This window comes from Lycorma delicatula, chromosome 2 (assembly GCF_047948215.1).
Source record: "Lycorma delicatula isolate Av1 chromosome 2, ASM4794821v1, whole genome shotgun sequence".
Classification (NCBI taxonomy): Eukaryota; Metazoa; Arthropoda; class Insecta; order Hemiptera; family Fulgoridae; genus Lycorma; species Lycorma delicatula.
In genome coordinates, this window is record NC_134456.1 from 94,662,705 (window position 1) to 94,684,116 (window position 21,412).

Consider the following 21,412-nt stretch of genomic DNA (forward strand, 5'->3'; position numbering starts at 1 on the left):
TGTACAAAAATTTATTTTTTAAAGATGACATCTTCCAGGTGACCTCCTCTTCTACGTAAACACTCATGAAGTCTCTTCGTTAAATTGTTCATGGTTTGATGTAACATCTCAACTGGAATTTCCGCAATTGCTTCTCGGATCTTTGCCTTCAGTTCTTCCGTTGTAGCAGGTCTACTGTGGAACACTTTGCTTATAAGGTGACCCCACAAAAAGTAATCGCAAGCTGAGAGATCAGGCGATCTGGGAGGCCATCTAATGTCACCATTTTGTGAAATGACACGTCCAAACAATCGGCGTACAGCTGCCATCGATATTCGTGCAGTATGTGACATTGCTCCGTCTTGTTGAAACCAACAAGTTAAGAATCGGTGGAAATCTCTTTTGTTGTTCCACAACAAAATTTCAAGCATGGCTACGTAACGAGCCGACGTCACTGTAATCGCAAGACCGTGGTCATCCTCAAAAAAATAAGGGCCTATAACACCATAAGATGACATAGCACACCACACGGTCACTTTCTGGCTGTGCAACGAATGTTGGTGTAGCTGCGTAGGATTTTCTTGTGCCCAGTATCTGAAATTTTGCTTGTTAACAAATCCACTGAGGTGGAAATGCCCTTCGTCTGACATCCACAGTTCATGAACAAACTCTTCGTTATCATTTATCTTCTGAAGCATTACATTACAGAATTGTGTTCGCACAACTGTTTCAGTTCCTGGACGATCTGCAACTTGGAATGGATGGATGGAATTGCAAGTCCTTCACTAACATTCTTCGAACACTTGAACTATGCAATTGTAAAGATGCTGAGAGACGACGGATTGACCAATGTGGACTTCGTGTGACAGCATCTTGTAAAGCTTGAACATTCTGTGGTGTACGGACGGTTGAGGTTTCTTTTTCATTGCCGAACCAGTTTCCTCAAAATTAGATATCCATGTTTTAATTGCATGTGCTGATGGAACACTGTCGTGCCATCCCAGATTAAAATGACGGCGAAATTCTCTACGCACTCCCTTTGATAGCAAATGCACATCCAAGGATCCATGACAACTAAATGGCAGGTTAGGTTAGAGAGGCTGGCGCCACTTATGAAGTGGTACCAATCGCCCACGGCTACCAACACAACTTTCAAAATTTCCCGTTTCTTTGAATCACCTGTACTTTTACAAACGTGTTAAATAGAGTGATATATTATTCACAGAATAATAAAGAAAAACTAGATTCAGAAATAGATATTATAAAATGTTTTGCAGTAAAAAATGGATATAACACGACATTAATTGATAATATTTATAAAAAACAGAAATTAAAATCTAATAATACAACATTGATACCTATAAATAAAAGTATTGATGAAAATATTTATGTAAAATATTCCCATACAGACATTATTGAAAACATGGTTAATGTTTATAATGATAAAAAATATAAAGCAGCATATAGACCATATAATAAAATATTTAAAAATTCATAATGGTAATGTTCCTAATAATTTGTGTGATATTTATAAAATAATATACAATGATTGTAACAAAATTTACATTGGAAAAACTAGTAGATCATTTGATCATTTAGGGCAAGGTTTGCAGAACAATTTAGATCTTATAAAAACAAGTTAGGTTTCTTCAATCTTGTAGATCATTTAATAATCAATAATTATTCAATCACAGATTCGGATAAAAATTTACATGTAGTAGAAATTGTTAAAGGATTTGATAATAATAATAAAAAATTAAATATTTTAGAAAAATATTATAACAGTTAGCATAAGCTAAGAAACATTATTGAATTCTGTACTCTTGGTGGTAAACTGTTTTTATACTTTTGCCTTTGGCATAATTAGTACGGAGGAGAATATGGACAAATACAATAAAAAAGAATTGGTTTTGCGAAGTTATTTATTAATTATATAAAACAGTAGAAGTGTTTTTTAAAAACAAATTTCATTCGTCAACAGAAGTTAGTCCCTGATAGCAAAACTAAACCATGAACTGTTACTAAAATGGCAGCAGCACATCATCACTAGCATCGTCATCTAATAAAAAATGATAATTTGTTATTGAGCATGTTGTTGCTACAAAATAAATTATTTGTTCTAAAAGTCTAAGCAGCCTTACTCTTGCTGTTTACAGTCTGCTATTATTTCATTTGTTAATTATTGTTAATGTATGTATATTAACTAACAGATTTATTTGAGTCAATGGTAGATTACCGTACTTTATCCCTTTTTATTTCGGGCAACTCTATATTACATACATATTAGTGTGTAAATGTGAAGAATGAGGAGAAGCAACTAAGTGCATATAGCAATTAATTTTCAACCATATCTTTTCAGAGCTTATTTCCAAAAAGGAGGGATTGCTTGTTACACTATTAAAAAGGCTGTAATTTAATATATTAATAATATTTAATATATATTAATGAAATATGTTAATAAATACTAGCGACTAACTAGCAATAAAGAAACTTTTTAAAATCATAAAAAGTGTGATAAAAATGAATGTTCATGATATAAAGCAGTGAAAGGGAAAGTTGATACGTGCTGCTGTTAATGTTTGTAACTATAAAAGTTTCTTTTTGTACTCTATGAACATAACATCGTTGTTATATTATTAGTAGTTCAAGTACAGATAAATAGGATTGTACTTTACTGTAATTTTCTTATTATCACCTTTAAATTAATCTATGTTTAATATGTTTTTAAAATGATATATAACTATGTTATTTCAGGAGAGGTTTATGCATGGGGAATGGGCACAAATGGTCAGCTCGGTACAGGAGATGAAGAAGATGTGTATGAACCTAAGAAAATACAAGGTAAACAATTAGAAGGACGTAGTGTTGTGCAGGTATCTGGTGGTGGACAACACACTGTATTATTAGCTGTATAGTCTTCACTTAATCGGTAGGTATTTTTTAATTACTGAAATTAAAGCAACTTTCTTTTTAACCTGCATTGTGGTTATAATTTATTATTTACATTACGTATTAAGTGAACAAAACAAAAACTAATGTTTTATGAAAATTAACTCTCTAATATAGTTTTACATGAAGTTTAAACAAATTAATTGTGTAGACTGACAGGCACTCAATTTTCTTTAGTTTATCTTAATTTAACATGGTTTGTATGTATTATATTTTTGGGCGTATGTATTATATTTTTGGGCGTATGGGCATTAGCTGCTTTCACTATCATTCCGCTTTCCAGTTGGCATCCTTTGAAACAGTTTCATATTGAAAATAGCACAGGTAATTAATTTTCATCCAGCACAGAACAGATATTTGTGCTCTTTTTTTTTTTTAAATTTAAGTTAGAAAAACTGTATTTCATTTTGTAAAGTGTATTTTCAACTTGTTTCAGTGTTTTATGATGCTAAAATTTTTCTGATGATTTTCAGCTTAATTAGAACACTTAGTGAATGTTCTCACATTTTTAAAAGTTTGCTTATAGAATATTTTCTAAAAATGTATTTTAGTTAAACAAAATAATAATAATATGTAGTATGAAAGATGATGTGAATCAATTTAAAGATGGTGGTAGACTCCACAACATTTTATTTTCAGATAATATAACCACAGATTATTTTATTGTATCCTGGTAATATAATATTATTTCTTCAACTATGATATTAAATAGCAAGGAACTAGAATGATTTAAGACAAAGTTAAATTACAAGATTCTTTTCAAAGGGAAACATTTCTGTTTTATATTAGATTTTGTATACAGTAACTAAGCTGTTTTTATTTACATTACATTGTAAATTTTTGCTAAATCTCTATATTTAATCAAGGACCTATTTTTAATAAAGAGTTAAATATTCCTATTAATTATACCGTATCATATTTTCTGTTTATGTATTTATAATGCTTTATTAAAATTAGCTGCTTTCACTATCATTCCGCTTTCCAGTTGGCATCCTTTGAAACAGCATACCTCAAAATTATAAAGGGGATATTCTAACCCTTTTCAAGTTTACAATATGCCAGGTTTATAAGATTACTGAATTATTAAATATTATAGAACAGAATAAAACTTATTTAAAAAATAATACTTTACAAAGTCTCGTTAATATTTTATACAGATTAGTACCAATACAAGAATTCTTGCTTCTTAAGAGAGAAAATAAAAGTAAACATTTTGGTATTATGTTTCACCTTTTACATTTTTGTATTTCCTCTCTCCTCCAAAGCACAGTAATTTTTTTACGTGTTAAATGTGCATATTTTCTTTTCTTTTTTTCACTGTTACATTTCTGGCATGTACAGTTTATAAGTTTTCTCTAAGATTTAATTGACAATCTGCAGCATTTAGCATCATCACACAACATACAATTATTAATATGTGTAGTTTAGTTTGTATACATTTTAATATTAGGTTTTAAATTTGTTTGCAAAAAACCTTCAAACATTATTTCACAAATAAATCATATTTGACCCTACATTTTTTGTTCACATTGTTTATATATATATATATTTTTTAATATATATATATATATTTATACAATTGAGATTTTCTTGACATTGTGTTAAACAGAACAGACTGAACCAGTTCTAATGCTGATTATTTTCTTTTAAACTGTTTGTGCTTTGGAAATGTTTGTTATTTTTATCTGAATTAATTCTTTTTGAAAGTGGAAACAGAAAAATAGGCAGATTAAAAAAAGGTGTAATAATTTAAAAAAATTATATAGTTGTATAGATTGCATAAATGATTGTGTATTGTAAATCAAATTATTATTTTTCAAAGATTTTGTTAATATGAATGTTTGGTAATTGTATATTTCTTATATGAATGATATTTCTTTAAAGTTATTATGGTTATTTAGAACAGATAAAAGTAATCGATGTGTACATTTGTGAAATTGCTGAAGAATCAGGAATGTATTTATCTCATTATTCACTACATCTTCAGAACTGTGATAGTAACGTTTGTAATATAAAAAAGTTAATAATGTTTTGTAAGTCAAAGTGGTGCCATTTTGTTAAATGAATATTTAATTTACTGTGCATTATCTAAATACGTGTTAAAATGTAATATTAAACTATAGCAGTCTTTAAAAAAAATTATTTTATTATTGTCACTTTTTTTAACTTTCTGTAATCTGAAAATTGTTGTTTAGGTTTATAAAATTTAGTAACTGTTTAATGTAATAAACAATTATGTTTTTGTTAATATTGTAGGTAATTCTTACATTCATTACAGATAAAGTTACTTATAAGTGGTAATTGGATAATTAATAAATGATAAATAATTATAAATTAGTTTTTATAGTGAAACTACAACTAGAAACAGACAGTTATTTACTTGGACTTTATTATTAAATAATAGTAATCAATAAAATGTCATTATCGATACAATATTAATGATTGTGTATCTTTTTCTTTTCTTTGAGTAATTTTATGTGATCAATTAATATTATACAGTCAAGATTTTATTTATTTTCATCTGCTGTTAATCAAGAACAATTATATGGTTGCTATGATCATTTAAAATGTTTCTTTACAGTTTGGAATTAGATAGAAATAAATGAAAACATTAAAAATAGTGCAGTGAATATACCTTAGTGTACAAGAGGAATGCGAGTTAATGTTTTTTATCCTAGAACATTTAACTTTATCAAAAATTGGGTGTGAATTTATGTAATTAGTTATTTTAATAAATTGTATAGGTTACATGCATAAGTGTATGTTGTAGAAATACATATGAAGTAATTTCTATTAACATTAACTTCAGTCAGGTATATAACATAGAAAACATGTATGAACAGAACAAATTAATGGTTAATCCTAGCTCGGTAAGTTACCATTAGAAGCCATACAAGGATTGTAATATTTTTGCCGATAAGAAGTGATTTTTTTAAGACAATAATTTGGACATAATTTAGATTAAGTAAAAAATTCTTGATCGAAGTAATCCGTGTGTAAATAGTTGTTATTCTGAATAAAGTCTATTTATTTTGTTTAACAGACCACCAGAGTAGTTTTTCCAGTATTAATATTACTGTAATTATTAGTTATAATTTTATAAATTCCACTTAGTCATATTTGTCTCGTTCATTTACTCTCCATTAGTTTTGTGGGTTTGTATGGTTTATATCTACTATGGATTTGTTACTACTAATCATAAATCTTGATAATATTAATGGTAATTTATTTTTTTAAGTTATATTTATTTTGTTTATGTCTATTATATTTTTTTATGTATGATGTAATAATTTCATTTGGATTTATTATTAATCATAATCTTGATAATTCTATTAATTGCAGTTTTTTAAATTGAATTTATTTCGTTTATGTCTCTATTATATATTTTTTTTATATATGATGTAATAATTTCATTCTAAATAACATCCCCTAAGTCAATGAAAGACGCATTTGCTTAATCCCTTGCCATAAAACATTTTTTTTATCCAGAAGGGGGAGCAGCATCTATGTATAAAAGGCTCCTCAGCTGACTTTTGATTTATGTATTATTTCAGTTAAAGTTAAAATTTTGTAGTAAGGAACCAAAGTTACAACCTTAAAGTTTAAATAGAATTCAACCCTGAACAGTAATTTATTTTAACAAAATAGAGAAAAGTATTACTACAAACACCTTACCGTAACTGTTCTTACCTACCCAATCACCTTACTGTACCTGTGCTTTACTGTAAAGTATAGTATTATAAATAAGAGGCAACACATTAGTGATTAATATTTCTAGGGAAAGGCCTTGATTCCATTCACTGAACTCCTTGTTTATCAGTTTTTATTGAAAATTCTTCTACTGCCCTCCCCATTAACTCCCACATCATATTCAGTATTGCTTGGTTTATCAGTTTAGAATGTATCCACTCTTGTTTCATTAGCAAAGTAATTCTGTAGAAATGTGAAATAACGTACAAAAACAAAAAATCTGCAATTTTAAATACAAGCTATATATAGCAAGTGCATTTCAAGGAGTAACAAAATCATACACACCCTTAAAAAGGTGAAGCTTCTTAAGTACACCATTTTAAAATCTTTTTTTTTGTTAGCCTTCCCTTTTGTCAATAAAAAAAAATAAATGGCATGATTGATCAAATTCAATAAAGTAAAGAAGATTCAAAAATACTTAAGTCCCACTGTATCAATAACAATAAAATTGTAGATGAAACATAGCAATATTGTTTAAATCGGTTTTGGTAGAGCCTTATTACTTATTGTTTTCCTTTATACAATAAAAGTAAGCGAAGTTCGATTATTTCAATTAAAATAAATTGCATTTTACTGTATGAAGATGGATGGGAGGCCCTTTTTTTACATATAATAAAATGGTTTTTGATTTTAGTATCCATCTCTAGCTAAATGTATGTCATTTGTAGGAAATCAAAAATCTGTTAAAAGATTTATATAAAATGTTAAACTGTCTGTAAAGAGAGATTTCATTGTAATTCAAAATTGTTGTATCATCTGTGAAATAATTAAATATTACATTTCATGTAATAAAATTATATACTAACTATAGTATATAATAACTGTTTATCTTTAAAACTATTTTTTTGTGTATATTCAAAACTTAAAAAAGAACAAAATTTAAATTAATTTAACAACTAAATTGAAAATGGATTAAATTAAAACTCTTGCAAATATAATAAAGAGAAGCTTTATTGTATTTTAAGTTTTTTCATTTAAGTTTCTATTAGTTTTTTATAGACCATCTTTATAAAATATTAACTAAGAAAAAATGATTTAGATTGGTAGTGACTGTTGATCAAATATATCACTTTTATTATTACACCACCTCTTCCTACAAATTGAAGACTATCCCTCATCTTTTCTTTATAAGTGTTTTATCAGTACATTCATTCGTTAAAAACTATCAACAATGTCCTTTATTATACATGAAATTACCAGTTGCAAGTAAATTAATTAATGGCTGCAAATTTGGTTCATGAGAATTCAAATTTCCCTTCTATAAATATTGAGAAACGTTATTTTAGTATATTATGAATGATGTATAATATTTACTTTTTTTATTGGTTTTAATCATTGAAAAAATATATAACAAATGTGGTATTTCATGACAATAAAATGTAATGTTTCCTTCAAAACATTGCTGGTGAAGGACTGGTTTGGATACATGAAACCAGCAGTATTCTAAGTTAATTCTTAGTTTATTTTAGTATTTTATTAAAGAAAGATGATGGCTTTATTTCATTTTTTGTAATGATTGTATATATACTTTGTTACTTTCAAATTTTATGCAGCATGATTTCTACTTTCAAATTTTAATTATGTTTTTCTGTTTTATTAATAAATTGTATTCCTAACTGTTTAATACTACAGCAGTTTTATGTAAATAATTTTTATTCTAAATGGATTTTTTTTTAGAACATTAATTAAATTATGTTGTCTCCAAAACTAATTAAAATATAGTAGCAACTCCATTAAATAAAAGTAATCAAATAATTATAACTGAGAGATGTTAAAATATTATTTTTTTTAATCTGTAAAAATTAAATAATTGAAAAAGATTTTATTAATGTATATTTTTAATTTAATATAAATGTTTGAATAATTTTACATGTTTTTTTTTTTTTTCAAGCATTGTACTATTTAAAGCAAAATTATGTTTTGTTTTATTTTCAGTTTTATTTACATTGTTTTAAACTAAAACTCCATATTTTGTAATTATCTTAATTTTTATAGGTAATGACTACTTTTATATATTATTTATTTGAATGAATTGTATATTAAGAAAACTCAAATTGATTAAACTTTTACCATCCACTGCATTTATTTTTTGATTAAATAAATTATTATTTGTCTGTAATATTTAGTTATTAGATGGAGTTGTGAAATAGGTAGGTAGTTGAAAAATATGAAATTTCTGCCATATGAAATTTATTTATTAGTTGGGTGTAATATTTATGTAGTTTTATTAAGAATCTGTAAAACCATACCATATACATAGGTAACCTGAAGAAAATTGTGTTGTTAATGTAATATTTTACTTAAATATTTTGTAACTGTTTTGTTAATTCATAAGTGTTATAATGTATTTTTATATTCAATTGTGTTCATTGTGAATGTTTTGTTGTATTTATTATTTTCTGTTTACTATTTTACAACTGTTAATTTTTTTTCGTTTGTTGGTGTGTATTTTATCTTTTTTTGTGTACGTTTTGAATTCTTTTATTTTAATTAAATAATTATTAAAAATAATTTATTTATTTTTACGTGGATAAAAAGTAACCTCACAGTTTTTAATAGGAAAATTAGTATTTACTGATATTACATATCCTCAGCGATTCCATTGTGTATGATATTGCACAAAAATTGTTTTCTTCATGACTTAAGTGACACAAAATTAAATTTTATCAAGTGATTTACTTTTAATTGAAAATCATAGTGAGCTCTGTGATAACTTGGTCATCTTCAATTCTTTTTATTGACAGTTGAAAAGGGTTTAAACAAGATATTCAATTTGTTCTTTAAACTTTTGAAAGGAAGAACAAATTTTCTTTTAACTCTTGTTAACATGCTCGGTACAACATTTGTTTATGAGGTCCTGTATTATTATCACTTTCAAATTGTTTTTTGACCATTCCTATTACTTAAAAAATATTTCAAAATAATATTGAAATCTTATTTTCTCAGTCTTGCAGTCGTGTTCGGCCACTATTCTACTCCACACTTCCCTGTTGTCAAAGCATTCTTTTGAATCTTATTACTATCTATCTACTCTTTTATCTGACACAATCTGCTTTATATATTTCATTATTGGGCTTCTGGTTGATGCCTTTTGCACTAACATTTGTTGACAATTTAGCTCTGAGCAGCCATTTCTAAAAAATATGTCTAATGCAAATTTCTTTTCTATCTGCTAAAGATTTTTTCCCATTCTGTTGCTGATTATGTCACGACTGATGTCTTAGCTTCTATCCATTTAATATAATCCTGCTCCAAACAAAGCATTAACCTAAACCTCTTATTCTGGCTTCAACTATTATCTTTAATTCTTATTTTGCATTATTATAGTTCTTATTCCATATGCTGGATCTGTTCTCTGGTGTGTTAGTTGTTAATGCTACAATAACATATGTGTGGCAAAATTATCACACCTTATAGACGTAGATCATTCTCTTATCAGTAATCCTTGTAATGAATATGTTTTCATATTCAGTATTAGTTTACATCATTTTTCTGACGTAAAATTCATTTTTCTGGTATCTGAAGTTGTGTTTTATAGTTTACAGTTGAGCGGTTCTTTTATTTGCACTTATTTACTGGAACCAGTAAATATTTCTTAACATGGTATGGTTCCCCATTATGGCAAGCAATTTTTTTTTCATACATGCAAATAACATGAATAACTATATTCTGTACAATTGAATAAGAGTAGTTTTACACGACAAGCAGATTTTATAAAATGTTATTATATTAAACATTGTAAAATATATACCATGTAAGGTATTACCAATTATGTGTTTTTTTACTATTTTTTAATTAAAGTGAGGTGAATCCTTTGATGCCCTTCCCTTTCATTTGTGATTAATAACGATTTATCTCACAGTTCCTATTACAGTTATTATGAACTTTCCAATTGCTTAGTGTTTTGAATTGTTTAGACGGTATGAATGTAATATCAATATTTAAAAAAAAAAATTGCAGTAATTATATGTATAGTACAACTAATATAAATGAAAAGAATGAAATATAGATGAAAAATTCCTCAGACCCTTTACCCCAACCAGCCAGCCATTATGGTATGGTGTTTATAACATTAAAAAATTTACTAAAAACCATTTCGCAATATCTGGTTTGAGTTCAGTGCCCAAAAATTAGATTTTAGTTGTTGCACATTGTTGTCACAAAGTTTACATAGAAGGCTGCTTTTTTTAGAGAGAATTGCAACAAAAGCAATTTTTTGTACATGCAGGCTTCAAGCGTCGTGTCTACAATACTTTACAAAAACAACAGCCCCAATTGTATAATCTAAGAAGGGTAATATGTATTATAAAGAAGGATTGAGTTTTTCACATAATTTTTCATGTATATAGACATTTAGAGGACTTTGAGCAATTTCAGTCACCAAAGTTCATCGTTAGAAGTACAAAAATCTACTATATAACAACTTATTACTTTTATTATTAATAAAATGTGTATTATTAATAACACTGTATAGGTTAGACTAGTCAATCCATTTCTTAACCCAGTATATTAAAGAAGGGGAAGAAGAATATAAAACATAACTTAATTATTTTTATTAACACTATGATTAATTTCTCTGAAAGAATGGATAAAAAAAACATAGCCATGTATATATAAAATCCTATGTATTTAATAGTTTGTATTTGCAAAAAATTTATCCATGTTATTTTTCAAACATACATTGCTTGAAAAAACAATTAGAATTTATAGTTATAATAATACAATATTACCTACTTCACTTTATTACAACACTAGTAACACAAAATACAATAATCATAAAATTATTAAAAAATATTATTAAGGACAATAAAAGTACTTTGAAAGAAATAGTTATTAATAATACTTTATTAAAACTCTCCTATACTAAATTTTTCACAGGGTAGCCATAAATTTATGGAAGACAAGTTGATCCTGACACAGCCTTTAATTGTAAACTAAGAATATCATTAACAGAATATATTGTATCAAGTGAATTTTGCAACTTTAGCTAGAACTTGACTTGCCCTGTCCATTTCCATGTTATTACCTTGTTCATCACTTTCATCATCAGACATTTCAAAATATAATTCACTAGATGCAACAGAATTTTCCCAGTCTTCTGAATCAGAATCTGTGTCTTGATTCTGCAAATTTTCCATCTCGCACCCGTCAATTACAGCAAACTTCATCTGCAATTAAGTAATATATACTCAACTAAAACAAAGGTACATGAACTTACATTTTACATAATTAGTATAATTTATTGTAGAATAGCTGATAGTTATACAACTAACATTATAACAGATGCAGGTCAAAGCCTGTCAAAAGTAAATTTATTGAGACTTTAATATATGTAAACTAGTCCGTTCAATCCAAGTGAAGCACGCACTTTATGAATACAATTAATTGCATTTATTTGTTTTACACCAAAATAAGTTAATTTCAAATATAATGTAATATAAACCAATATATCAGTATACTTAAACTTATATATTTGTTTTATAACATCAAAATATGTGTACAATCAGAAAAGCCTGTTAAAATACCTCGTAGTAATGCTCTCACAGTCTTCATCAGCCAAATAATAACTATATATGTAGTTAAAACTAAAGTGACATTTTTTCACATTTCCGTGTAATTAAAGAAATAGCTATGATGATAAACAGTTATTAAAATAAATTTGAATATTTTTATGATTTCAAAGGCAGTAAATAATCATAACATTTAAATAGAGTCTAACATTAAAAAATACATTGCAGTTATATTGATGGAACTAGAATTTAACATGTATCTATTCTTTAACTTTATGTATCTTAGGATTGAGTGAAATACACTGGGAAGGGGAAGGTGAATTTGAAACAGGAGAATATAAGAAAGATAAAAAAACACATAATATAAAATACATATATATATATATATATATATATATATATATAATATAACATATAAAAAAACACTAGATAAAAACATCAAAATCATACCTGTCAGCAATTAAAGTGATAGTAATCAAGATTTCATGTGATCCAGTAGGCAGGCACTTAGATCATTCAGATATAAATGCAAATGCAACATCAAACACAGAAGAGGAAGAGGTAGTAGATGAGATAATAAGACAGGTGTGAAAGGTATATGAAGAAGATGGGAAGGGACAAGTTAGCACAATAATGATGGGTGTGGTGGACAAATGAGGTAGATAATTCTGGGCTATGAAGAAGGAAATAAAAGAGGAGAGAAGCTGATGAATTTTTGTGAGGCTCATGAACTCTGGATTGCCAACATCTGATAAAAATGTCGATTGCATATATGGAAAAGCCCTGGTGATAAGGCAAGAAATTGATTTAAAATAGATGATTCAAAGATTTAAAATAGTGGTAAGATGACAAAAACATATCCAGGAACAGATACAGATCACAACATGCTGATCATGGATGTTAGAACAAGACTGTAACATGTTAAATAAACCAGGTTGAGAATAAGTGGGATGTAAGGAAAGAACAATACCAGAGAAGACTAGGGAATTGTGAAGAAATTAGAAAATGTGATACCAAGCTGTGTCAGAAGAGTGGGGTAATATTAAAAATGCAATCCACACCTTGGAAGAAAATAGGTATGGTAAGAAAATAAGAAACAAGAAAGAATGAATCGCTGAATATATGTTAGGAATGATGAGGAAAGAAAAAATTTAAATGTGATGTTTCAGAAGGACAGAAAAAATATAACTAAATAATAAATTGAGAAGGCCTTATCTAAGACAAAGGAGTGACTGATGGAAAAGCAGCGTGAAGAGGTAAATCTGGAAAGGAAAGGTAAAATGGAAGAAACATGCATAACAGTCAGAAACTGATCGGGGAGCGAACCAAGGAAAATAAGTAGGTAAGAAATGGTAGACAAAAACAGTAAAAGTAGAAGAAAATAAACAAGTATGGGTAAAATATATGCAGGAATTGTATGATTTTCAGGGTAATAAGGGAATATTGAGTATAGAGGAGGAACAAATGTGTAACTGCAATAATGAAAAAGAGTTTGGAAATTTTGAGTTAGGAAGTAGAAAAGGTAATACAAGATTTAAAATAAAAGAAAGCCCAGAATGTGATTAAATACTGTATTAAATACTGTTTGAAAATTATGGATAAAATGACCTCAAAAGTAACAAATCTAGTCAATAATATAATTTATGAAACAAGCTTATAGAATTGAAGAATTAATTAAAACAGTTCTAGTCTCAATACCAAAAAGAGCAAATGTAACAGTTTTAAATGCCATGTAACAAGGGCTATGACAAAAGTTTTAGACAGAATAAAAAATAAAATAGAAGAAATAGTGGGAGATGGGCAATTTGGATTCAGGAAGGGAAAAGGAACACTAGATACCATTGGATGGCTGAAAGGATGATGAATATAAATAGAAAATGTATGTGTGCTTTATGGATTGGAAAGATAGAAAGTTGATAAATGATCTGTATGCAAGGCAGAAAGTAGTTGTCAAAGTAGAAAACAAAGAAACAGAACAATTAAGTATTGGCAAAGGTGTAAGGCAAGGATATTAAATGTCATCAGCACTTGTTTATGTGCTGATGTTTATGGAAAAATTGGTAGAAAAGTCAACAGGTGTTGTAGTAGGAGGAGAAAGGTGTTGTAGTAGGAGGAGAAAGAATGAAACCGATTAAGCTGTATTAGCTGATTCAGAGGAAGAGCTAAAAACTAAAGTTATGAGAAATGGCAAGATAGAAGGTAAAATTAAATTAGTATTTAATGAAGAATAGAACCTGTGAAGTCATTTAGGTACCTAGGCAGTTTTATAAAATGGGATGGATAGAAGAAATAAGAAGTAAAATTGCGACGGGAAAAGGAGCATTTGAGAAGTTGAAAGGATTAACTGTAAAGAAAATAACAGTAGCACTGAGAAAGAGATTTTCCAAATGCTTTTGTGGAAAATATGAAGAAAGAAGAAAAATATTTGAAAAGTTTTGAGATATGGCTATGAAGGAGAGCAGAAAAAAAAAGATGGATTGACAAAGTGTGAAATAAGGGAGTACTAAGAAGAAAGGGAAGATTTTGAAAATAGAAGAGGAAAGCATCATGGATAGGACATATTCTGAAAAGAAACTTTATACAACTACTTAAAAGGAAAATGAGGAAAGGGTAGCAGAAAGATAGGAATAAGAAAGGAAAGAAGTTATTGGCAAATGAAAAGAGAAGCTCAGGATCGAGAAAAGTGGAAAAACCGTCCAGTTGAAGCATCCACCAAGAAAAACTAGAGCATAGGTACAAGAGGCCTTCTGGGCCTCAGATTTAAATATAGAGAGAAAATGTTTTATAATCTGTAAAAGAATCAGAATAGAAAATAAAGAAAAATCTAAAAAAACAGAAAATATTGAGAGTGATGTAAATTTGTATGTTTTTAAAATGTTCATATAATAAGTGAAAGAAAATTTTGAGAGTAAAGTAACTATCCCAGGAGAAAAAATTAACACTCGCAAATGACATTCTTTCATAATTGATGTGACTTACTAGATTCTAAAATATATTTATTCCTTAGAAAGGAATGCAGTAATTAGAACAGTTTATAAGTGGTTCCATAATTTTTGAAGTGATCATATGAGCACAGGTGATGCCAAATGTTCTGGACACACTTTTGAAGTTACTTTTCCAGAAATGATTGATAAAATATTTGTAGAAAAATATTATATATACTTAAATAATAAACATTTTATAAATGAGCAAATTTAGTATGAAGCAGTATAACCAATCTAAGAATCAAAATTATTGTTTAATATTTGTCATCATTTTCAAATTTCATTTGCTCATTTCAAAATGATGACAAATATTAAACAATAATTTTGATTCTTACATTGGTTATACTGCTTCATATAACAATTGAGACCTTCATACTGACATGACAGATAATGTTGACATTATTTACCTTTTGACAATCGATTGTTATATTTATAACTTTTGTTTTTACAATTCAAGTTAGTATAATTAATGTTACGTGAAGTAATTATAACACATCAATGCTCCTAAGGATGGATTACTGATCCGAAAGCTCTCGAACATACTATTAAAGATTGTTGGTAAGTGGAAACTATTATATAAATAAATTAATTACTGTATTCTCTCTTTATACCTGATTTTAGAAGAACAGTGTCACCTTGCTGCCTAATACCATGAGTGGATATGGTGAGAGTTAATTAGATACCAATAAAAAAGAATCTTGCTAATATAATAACTTTTATCTCTGAGTTCATCTGCACTTACTCAGACATCGCTAACCACTTACTGTGGGCAATTACAAACAAAAATCATCTAAAAACTGAATCAGGCTAAGCAAGGTATTTCGTATTATACTATAATTCAGTTTTACATTTATTTCTCTATTAATCAGAGGAAACTGTGGTTCATATTTACAAGACTCAAATATATAAGTATTTATGGTATATGCACTTAATGAACTGAATAACGTTACCGGTTTTGCAAGGGAATACTTCCAAAAATGTTTATAATGACAAATTTTTGCATTTGCCAGATTAAATTATAATTTTAATAAATTTCTTCGTGCATTAATTTTTACTACAGGATTTACAGTTTATTAATCATAAATATAACGCAAATGAATTTTACTCTTTTCTTACTTTCAGATCATCCACGTTTACATCCAGCAATTTATTCCCTTTCAGGTTTAAACACTTAACATGAGACATTTTGAGCAACACTTCTTCAGTAACATGTCTTATTAGGTTGTATGACAAATAGCAATATTCCAGGTTCTGTAACAGTACATATGTATATTAATTAACTTTCTATAATCTTTGCATTAAAAATAGAAATTTATGTATAAATAATAAAATAGTCAACCTTTTTTATGTAGATTAATGGTTCAATAAAAGATTAATATATTTATAGTAACATTGGTTGGTTCATCTAGCTAATGACATTTGTAAAATGTTGATGCTTATTCTTGTGATCAATCATTTCCCATAAATTATATCTCCCAACAGTATTTTAACAGAACCAAACAGGAATTAATTCCAGCAGGAATCGCTGAGTAATATTTGTTAAGAATAACTTTTCACCTACAAAAAATATATAGCAGTCATGAAATAGAAGTAATGTGTGGTTTCATACATTCTTTTTTTTTTCAACAAATCCTTTTTCAGATTTTAAAACATTTATTTGCTTTCATTATTATAATGAAAGAATTTCATTATTATAGATAGGGAATCTTGGAGAGCTGCATCAAACCAGTCAAATGACTGAAGACAAAAAAAAAAAAATAGTCTTCAGTCATTTGACTGGTTTGATGCAGCTCTCCAAGATTCCCTATCTAGTGCTAGTCGTATCATTTCAGTTTACCCTCTACATCCTACATCCCTAACAATATGTTTTACATATTCCAAACGTGGCCTGCCTACACAATTTTTCCCTTCTACCTGTCCTTCCAATATTAAAGCGACTATTCCAGGATGCCTTAGTATGTGGCCTATAAGTCTGTCTCTTCTTTTAACTATATTTTTCCAAATGCTTCTTTCTTCATCTATTTGCCGCAATACCTCTTCATTTGTCACTTTATCCACCCATCTGATTTTTAACATTCTCCTATAGCACCACAATTCAAAAGCTTATAATCCTTTCTTCTCAGATACTCCGATTGTCCAAGTTTCACTTCCATATAAAGCGACACTCCAAACATACACTTTCAAAAATCTTTTCCTGACATTTAAATTAATTTTTGATGTAAACAAATTATATTTCTTACTGAAGGCTAGTTTCGCTTGTGCTATTCGGCATTTTATATCGCTCCTGCTTCGTCCATCTTTAGTAATTCTACTTCCCAAATAACAAAATTCTTCTACCTCCATAATCTTTTCTCCTCCTATTTTCACATTCAGTGGTCCATCTTTGTTATTTCTACTACATTTCATTACTTTTGTTTTGTTCTTGTTTATTTTCATGCGATAGTTCTTGCGTAGGACTTCCATCTATGCCGTTCATTGTTTCTTCTAAATCCTTTTTACTCTCGGCTAGAATCACTATATCATCAGCAAATCGTAGCATCTTTATCTTTTCACCTTGTACTGTTACTCCGAATCTAAATTGTTCTTTAACATAATTAACTGTTAGTTCCATGTAAAGATTAAAAAGTAACGGAGATAGGGAACATCCTTGTCGGACTCCCTTTCTTATTACGGCTTCTTTCTTATGTTCTTCAATTATTACTGTTGCTGTTTGGTTCCTGTACATGTTAGCAATTGTTCTTCTATCTCTGTATTTGAACCCTAATTTTTTTAAAATGCTGAACATTTTATTCCAGTCTACGTTATCGAATGCCTTTTCTAGGTCTATAAACGCCAAGTATGTTGGTTTGTTTTTCTTTAATCTTCCTTCTACTATTAATCTGAGGCCTAAAATTTCTTCCCTTGTCCCTATACTTTTCCTGAAACCAAATTGGTTGTCTCCTAACACTTCTTCCACTCTCCTCTCAATTCTTCTGTATAGAATTCTATTAAAGATTTTTGATGCATGACTAGTTAAACTAATTGTTCGTGTTCTTCACATTTATCTGCACCTGCTTTCTTTGGTATCATGACTATAACACTTTTTTTAAGTTTGACGGAAATTTCCCTTTTTCATAAATATTACACACCAGTTTGTATAATCTATCAATCGCTTCCTCACCTGCACTGCGCAGTAATTCTACAGGTATTCCGTCTATTCCAGGAGCCTTTCTGCCATTTAAATCTTTTAATGCTCTCTTAAATTCAGATCTCAGTTTTGTTTCTCCCATTTCATCCTCCTCTTCTTCCTCTATAACACCATTTTCTAATTCATTTCCTCCGTATAACTCTTCAATATATTGCACCCATCTATCGACTTTACCTTTCGTATTATATATTGGTGTACCATCTTTGTTTAACACATTATTAGATTTTAATTTATGTACCCCAAAATTTTCCTTACTTTCCTGTATGCTCCGTCTATTTTACCAATGTTCATTTCTCTTTCCACTTCTGAACACTTTTCTTTAATCCACTCTTCTTTCGCTAGTTTGCACTTCTTGCTTATAGCATTTCTTAATTGCCGATAGTTTCTTTTACTTTCTTCATCACTAGCATTCTTATATTTTCTACGTTCATCCATCAGCTGCAATATATCGTCTGAAACCCAAGGTTTTCTACCAGTTCTCTTTATTCCACCTAAGTTTGCTTCTGCTGATTTAAGAATTTCCTTTTTCTACCTTATCTTTTTTACTCAGACCTCTTGCGATGTCCTCCTCAAAAATCTTCTTTACCTCCTCTTCCTCAAGCTTCTCTAAATTCCACCGATTCATCTGACACATTTTCTTCAGGTTTTTAAACCCCAATCTACATTTCATTATCACCAAATTATGGTCGCTATAAATGTCTGCTCCAGGGTAAGTTTTGCAGTCAACGAGTTGATTTCTAAATCTTTGCCCATGATATAATCTATGTGATACCTTGCAGTATCGCCTGGCTTTTCCCAAGTGTATATTCTTCTATTATGATTTTTAAATTGGGTGTTGGCAATTACTAAATTATACTTCGTGCAAAACTCTATAAGTCGATCCCCTCTTTCATTCCTTTTGCCCAGCCTGTATTCACCCACTATATTTCCTTCCTTGCCTTTTCCAATGCTTGCATTCCAATCTCCAACTATTATTAAATTTTCATCTCCTTTTACGTGTTTAATTGCTTCATCAATCTCTTCGTATAAACACTCTACCTCATCATCATCATGGGCGCTTGTAGGCATATAGACTTTAACAGTTGTCGGTTTAGGTTTTGATTTTATCCTTATTACAATGATTATATCGCTGTGCGTTTTGAAATACTCTACTCTTTTCCCTATCTTCTTGTTCATTATGAAATCTACTCCTGCCTGCCCATTATTTGAAGCTGAGTTAATTATTCTAAAATCACCTGACCAAAAGTCGCCTTCCTCTTCCCACCGAACCTCACTAATTCCTACTATATCCACATTTGTCCTACCCATTTCCCTTTTTAAATTTTCTAGCCTACTGACCTTTTTTAAACTTCTAACATTCCACGCTCCTCCGACTTGTAGAATGTTATTTTTTAATAACATTCTACGTTGGGGACGGTAGTCCCCAACCGGAGATCCGAACGGGGACTAGTTTACCTCCGGAATATTTTATCAAGGAAGGCGCCTCCATCATTGCTATATGAAAATGCAGAGAGCCACATTTTCTTGGAAAAAAAGGCAGCTGTAGTTTTCCATTGCTTTCAGCTGCACAGTACTCAGAAGAGGACTGAGTGATGTTGATATGGCCGTTTAAGTCATTTTGACTCACGCCCCTAACAATACTGAAAGAGCTGCTGCCCTCTTTCAGGAATCATTCCTTAGTCTGGCTCTCAACAGATACCTCTCCGATATGGTTGCACCTTCGGTCCAGCTACTCTGTATCCCTGAGCACTCAAGCCCCCTCACCAACGGCAAGGTCTCATGATTCATAGAGGAGGTATAATTATTATACATTTGTTATACACAAAACAAAAGTTTATATTCTTATACATGTATATAACATTTTTAAAATTTGTGGGCTATTTCCATATATTTTTATACCATGACTATGATTTGCCAGGCTTTTTTGACTTTTACAAATTAATTTCATAGAAATGTAAACAAATACTGTAACAACATTAATGCATAAGTGAGAATTAAAATATTAAAACTTAAAATTGTTTTAATCAAAAATATTATGGAACAATAAAAAAACAAAAAAACTATTTGTTTGAATTCAGTATTTTGAGTTTCAATATTATGGTGAAACATTTGTTAGCCAGATCAGACCTGCTATCCCATGATGAAATAACATATATAATTCAAAATTGTGAATAATCCATCAGACTTTTAATTCTTCATGCCTATAAAAAATTAATAACTACTACATTTTCCAGGAGACAGTTATTTGATGATTGAAACTGCCTTTAAAGGAAATCCATTGCAATAAGGTCTGTAAATACAAAAATTGTGGATTATTAGAATCCATGATCTGAATTTACTATGAATAACTATGTTTATTAACAATGAAACTATTAATTTAAGTTTTAAAATTCCTTATGTTAAAAATATTATTTATTTACCTGGAGTTCAGTTAATACTAAAGGCACTTCTTTCAAGTAGTTATGGGAAAGATTAAGATGAACAAGGTTCTTCAAGTTATAAAATTCTTCAGGTAGTTCTTGAATCTTGTTATTAGCCAAAGTAAGCCAACTGTAAAATAATTGTTACAAGGTTCTATCATACAGACTTGTGTAGGCCTTTTTTCACAGATTCAGATGCTTAAAAGTATATAAATTTTTAAGCATTTTCCCACTACTTAATTTTTTTTTTTTGTTTTGATGGTCTATCATCAGTCATTCGTAAAATGACTAGTTCAAAAACATAGTATAACCAATATTTAAAAAAATAATAAAGCACAGCAGCATAAAAAATTAGAACAACTAGAGAAATACTACTTTACAAATAGTTATAAATATTAATTAATAAAATACCAAAATTATTTTGAATCGAATGAATTTAATAAATTGGTATCAATGAAATTGAAATAGATAGCATGCTAAGATAATCAATTTTCTGTACAACTGATGATTTTGGTGAGGGATAAAGTTTTAAACATTTTATTGAGAAATGAATGTTTTTTTAATTTTAATAATATTTGTGATTGTAATTTTATCAAGATGGGTGATGACCAGAAAATCTTACCTATAAGTACA

At 28.8% G+C, this 21,412-nt stretch overlaps 2 protein-coding genes across 15 annotated transcripts in view; one reads left to right on the plus strand and one right to left on the minus strand.

Moving 5' to 3' along the window:
- The window catches only part of LOC142319013 (regulator of chromosome condensation-like), a 67,790-nt gene extending 59,527 nt beyond the window's left edge, over positions 1 to 8,263 (plus strand). For 4 of the 5 annotated variants that reach the window (XM_075355806.1, XM_075355803.1, XM_075355804.1 and 1 more), the window contains exon 9: positions 2,734 to 8,263. In XM_075355806.1, the coding sequence (XP_075211921.1) occupies positions 2,734 to 2,894 (161 nt within the window). In that variant the 3' untranslated portion in view covers positions 2,895 to 8,263. The remainder of the gene's footprint in view (positions 1 to 2,733) is intronic. The other variant, XM_075355805.1, reaches the window with a different exon arrangement.
- Positions 8,264 to 11,286: 3,023 nt separating this feature from the next.
- Positions 11,287 to 21,412, minus strand: part of LOC142319015 (mitochondrial import inner membrane translocase subunit Tim10-like) — a 53,515-nt gene continuing 43,389 nt past the window's right edge. For 8 of the 10 annotated variants that reach the window (XM_075355814.1, XM_075355812.1, XM_075355816.1 and 5 more), the window contains 3 exons: positions 20,780 to 20,909; positions 16,289 to 16,423; positions 11,287 to 11,846 (listed from right to left, as the gene is read on the minus strand). In XM_075355814.1, coding sequence (XP_075211929.1) covers positions 11,643 to 11,846; positions 16,289 to 16,423; positions 20,780 to 20,909 — 469 coding nt within the window. In that variant the 3' untranslated portion in view covers positions 11,287 to 11,642. The remainder of the gene's footprint in view (positions 11,847 to 16,288; positions 16,424 to 20,779; positions 20,910 to 21,412) is intronic. The other 2 variants (XM_075355817.1, XR_012755092.1) reach the window with 2 other exon arrangements.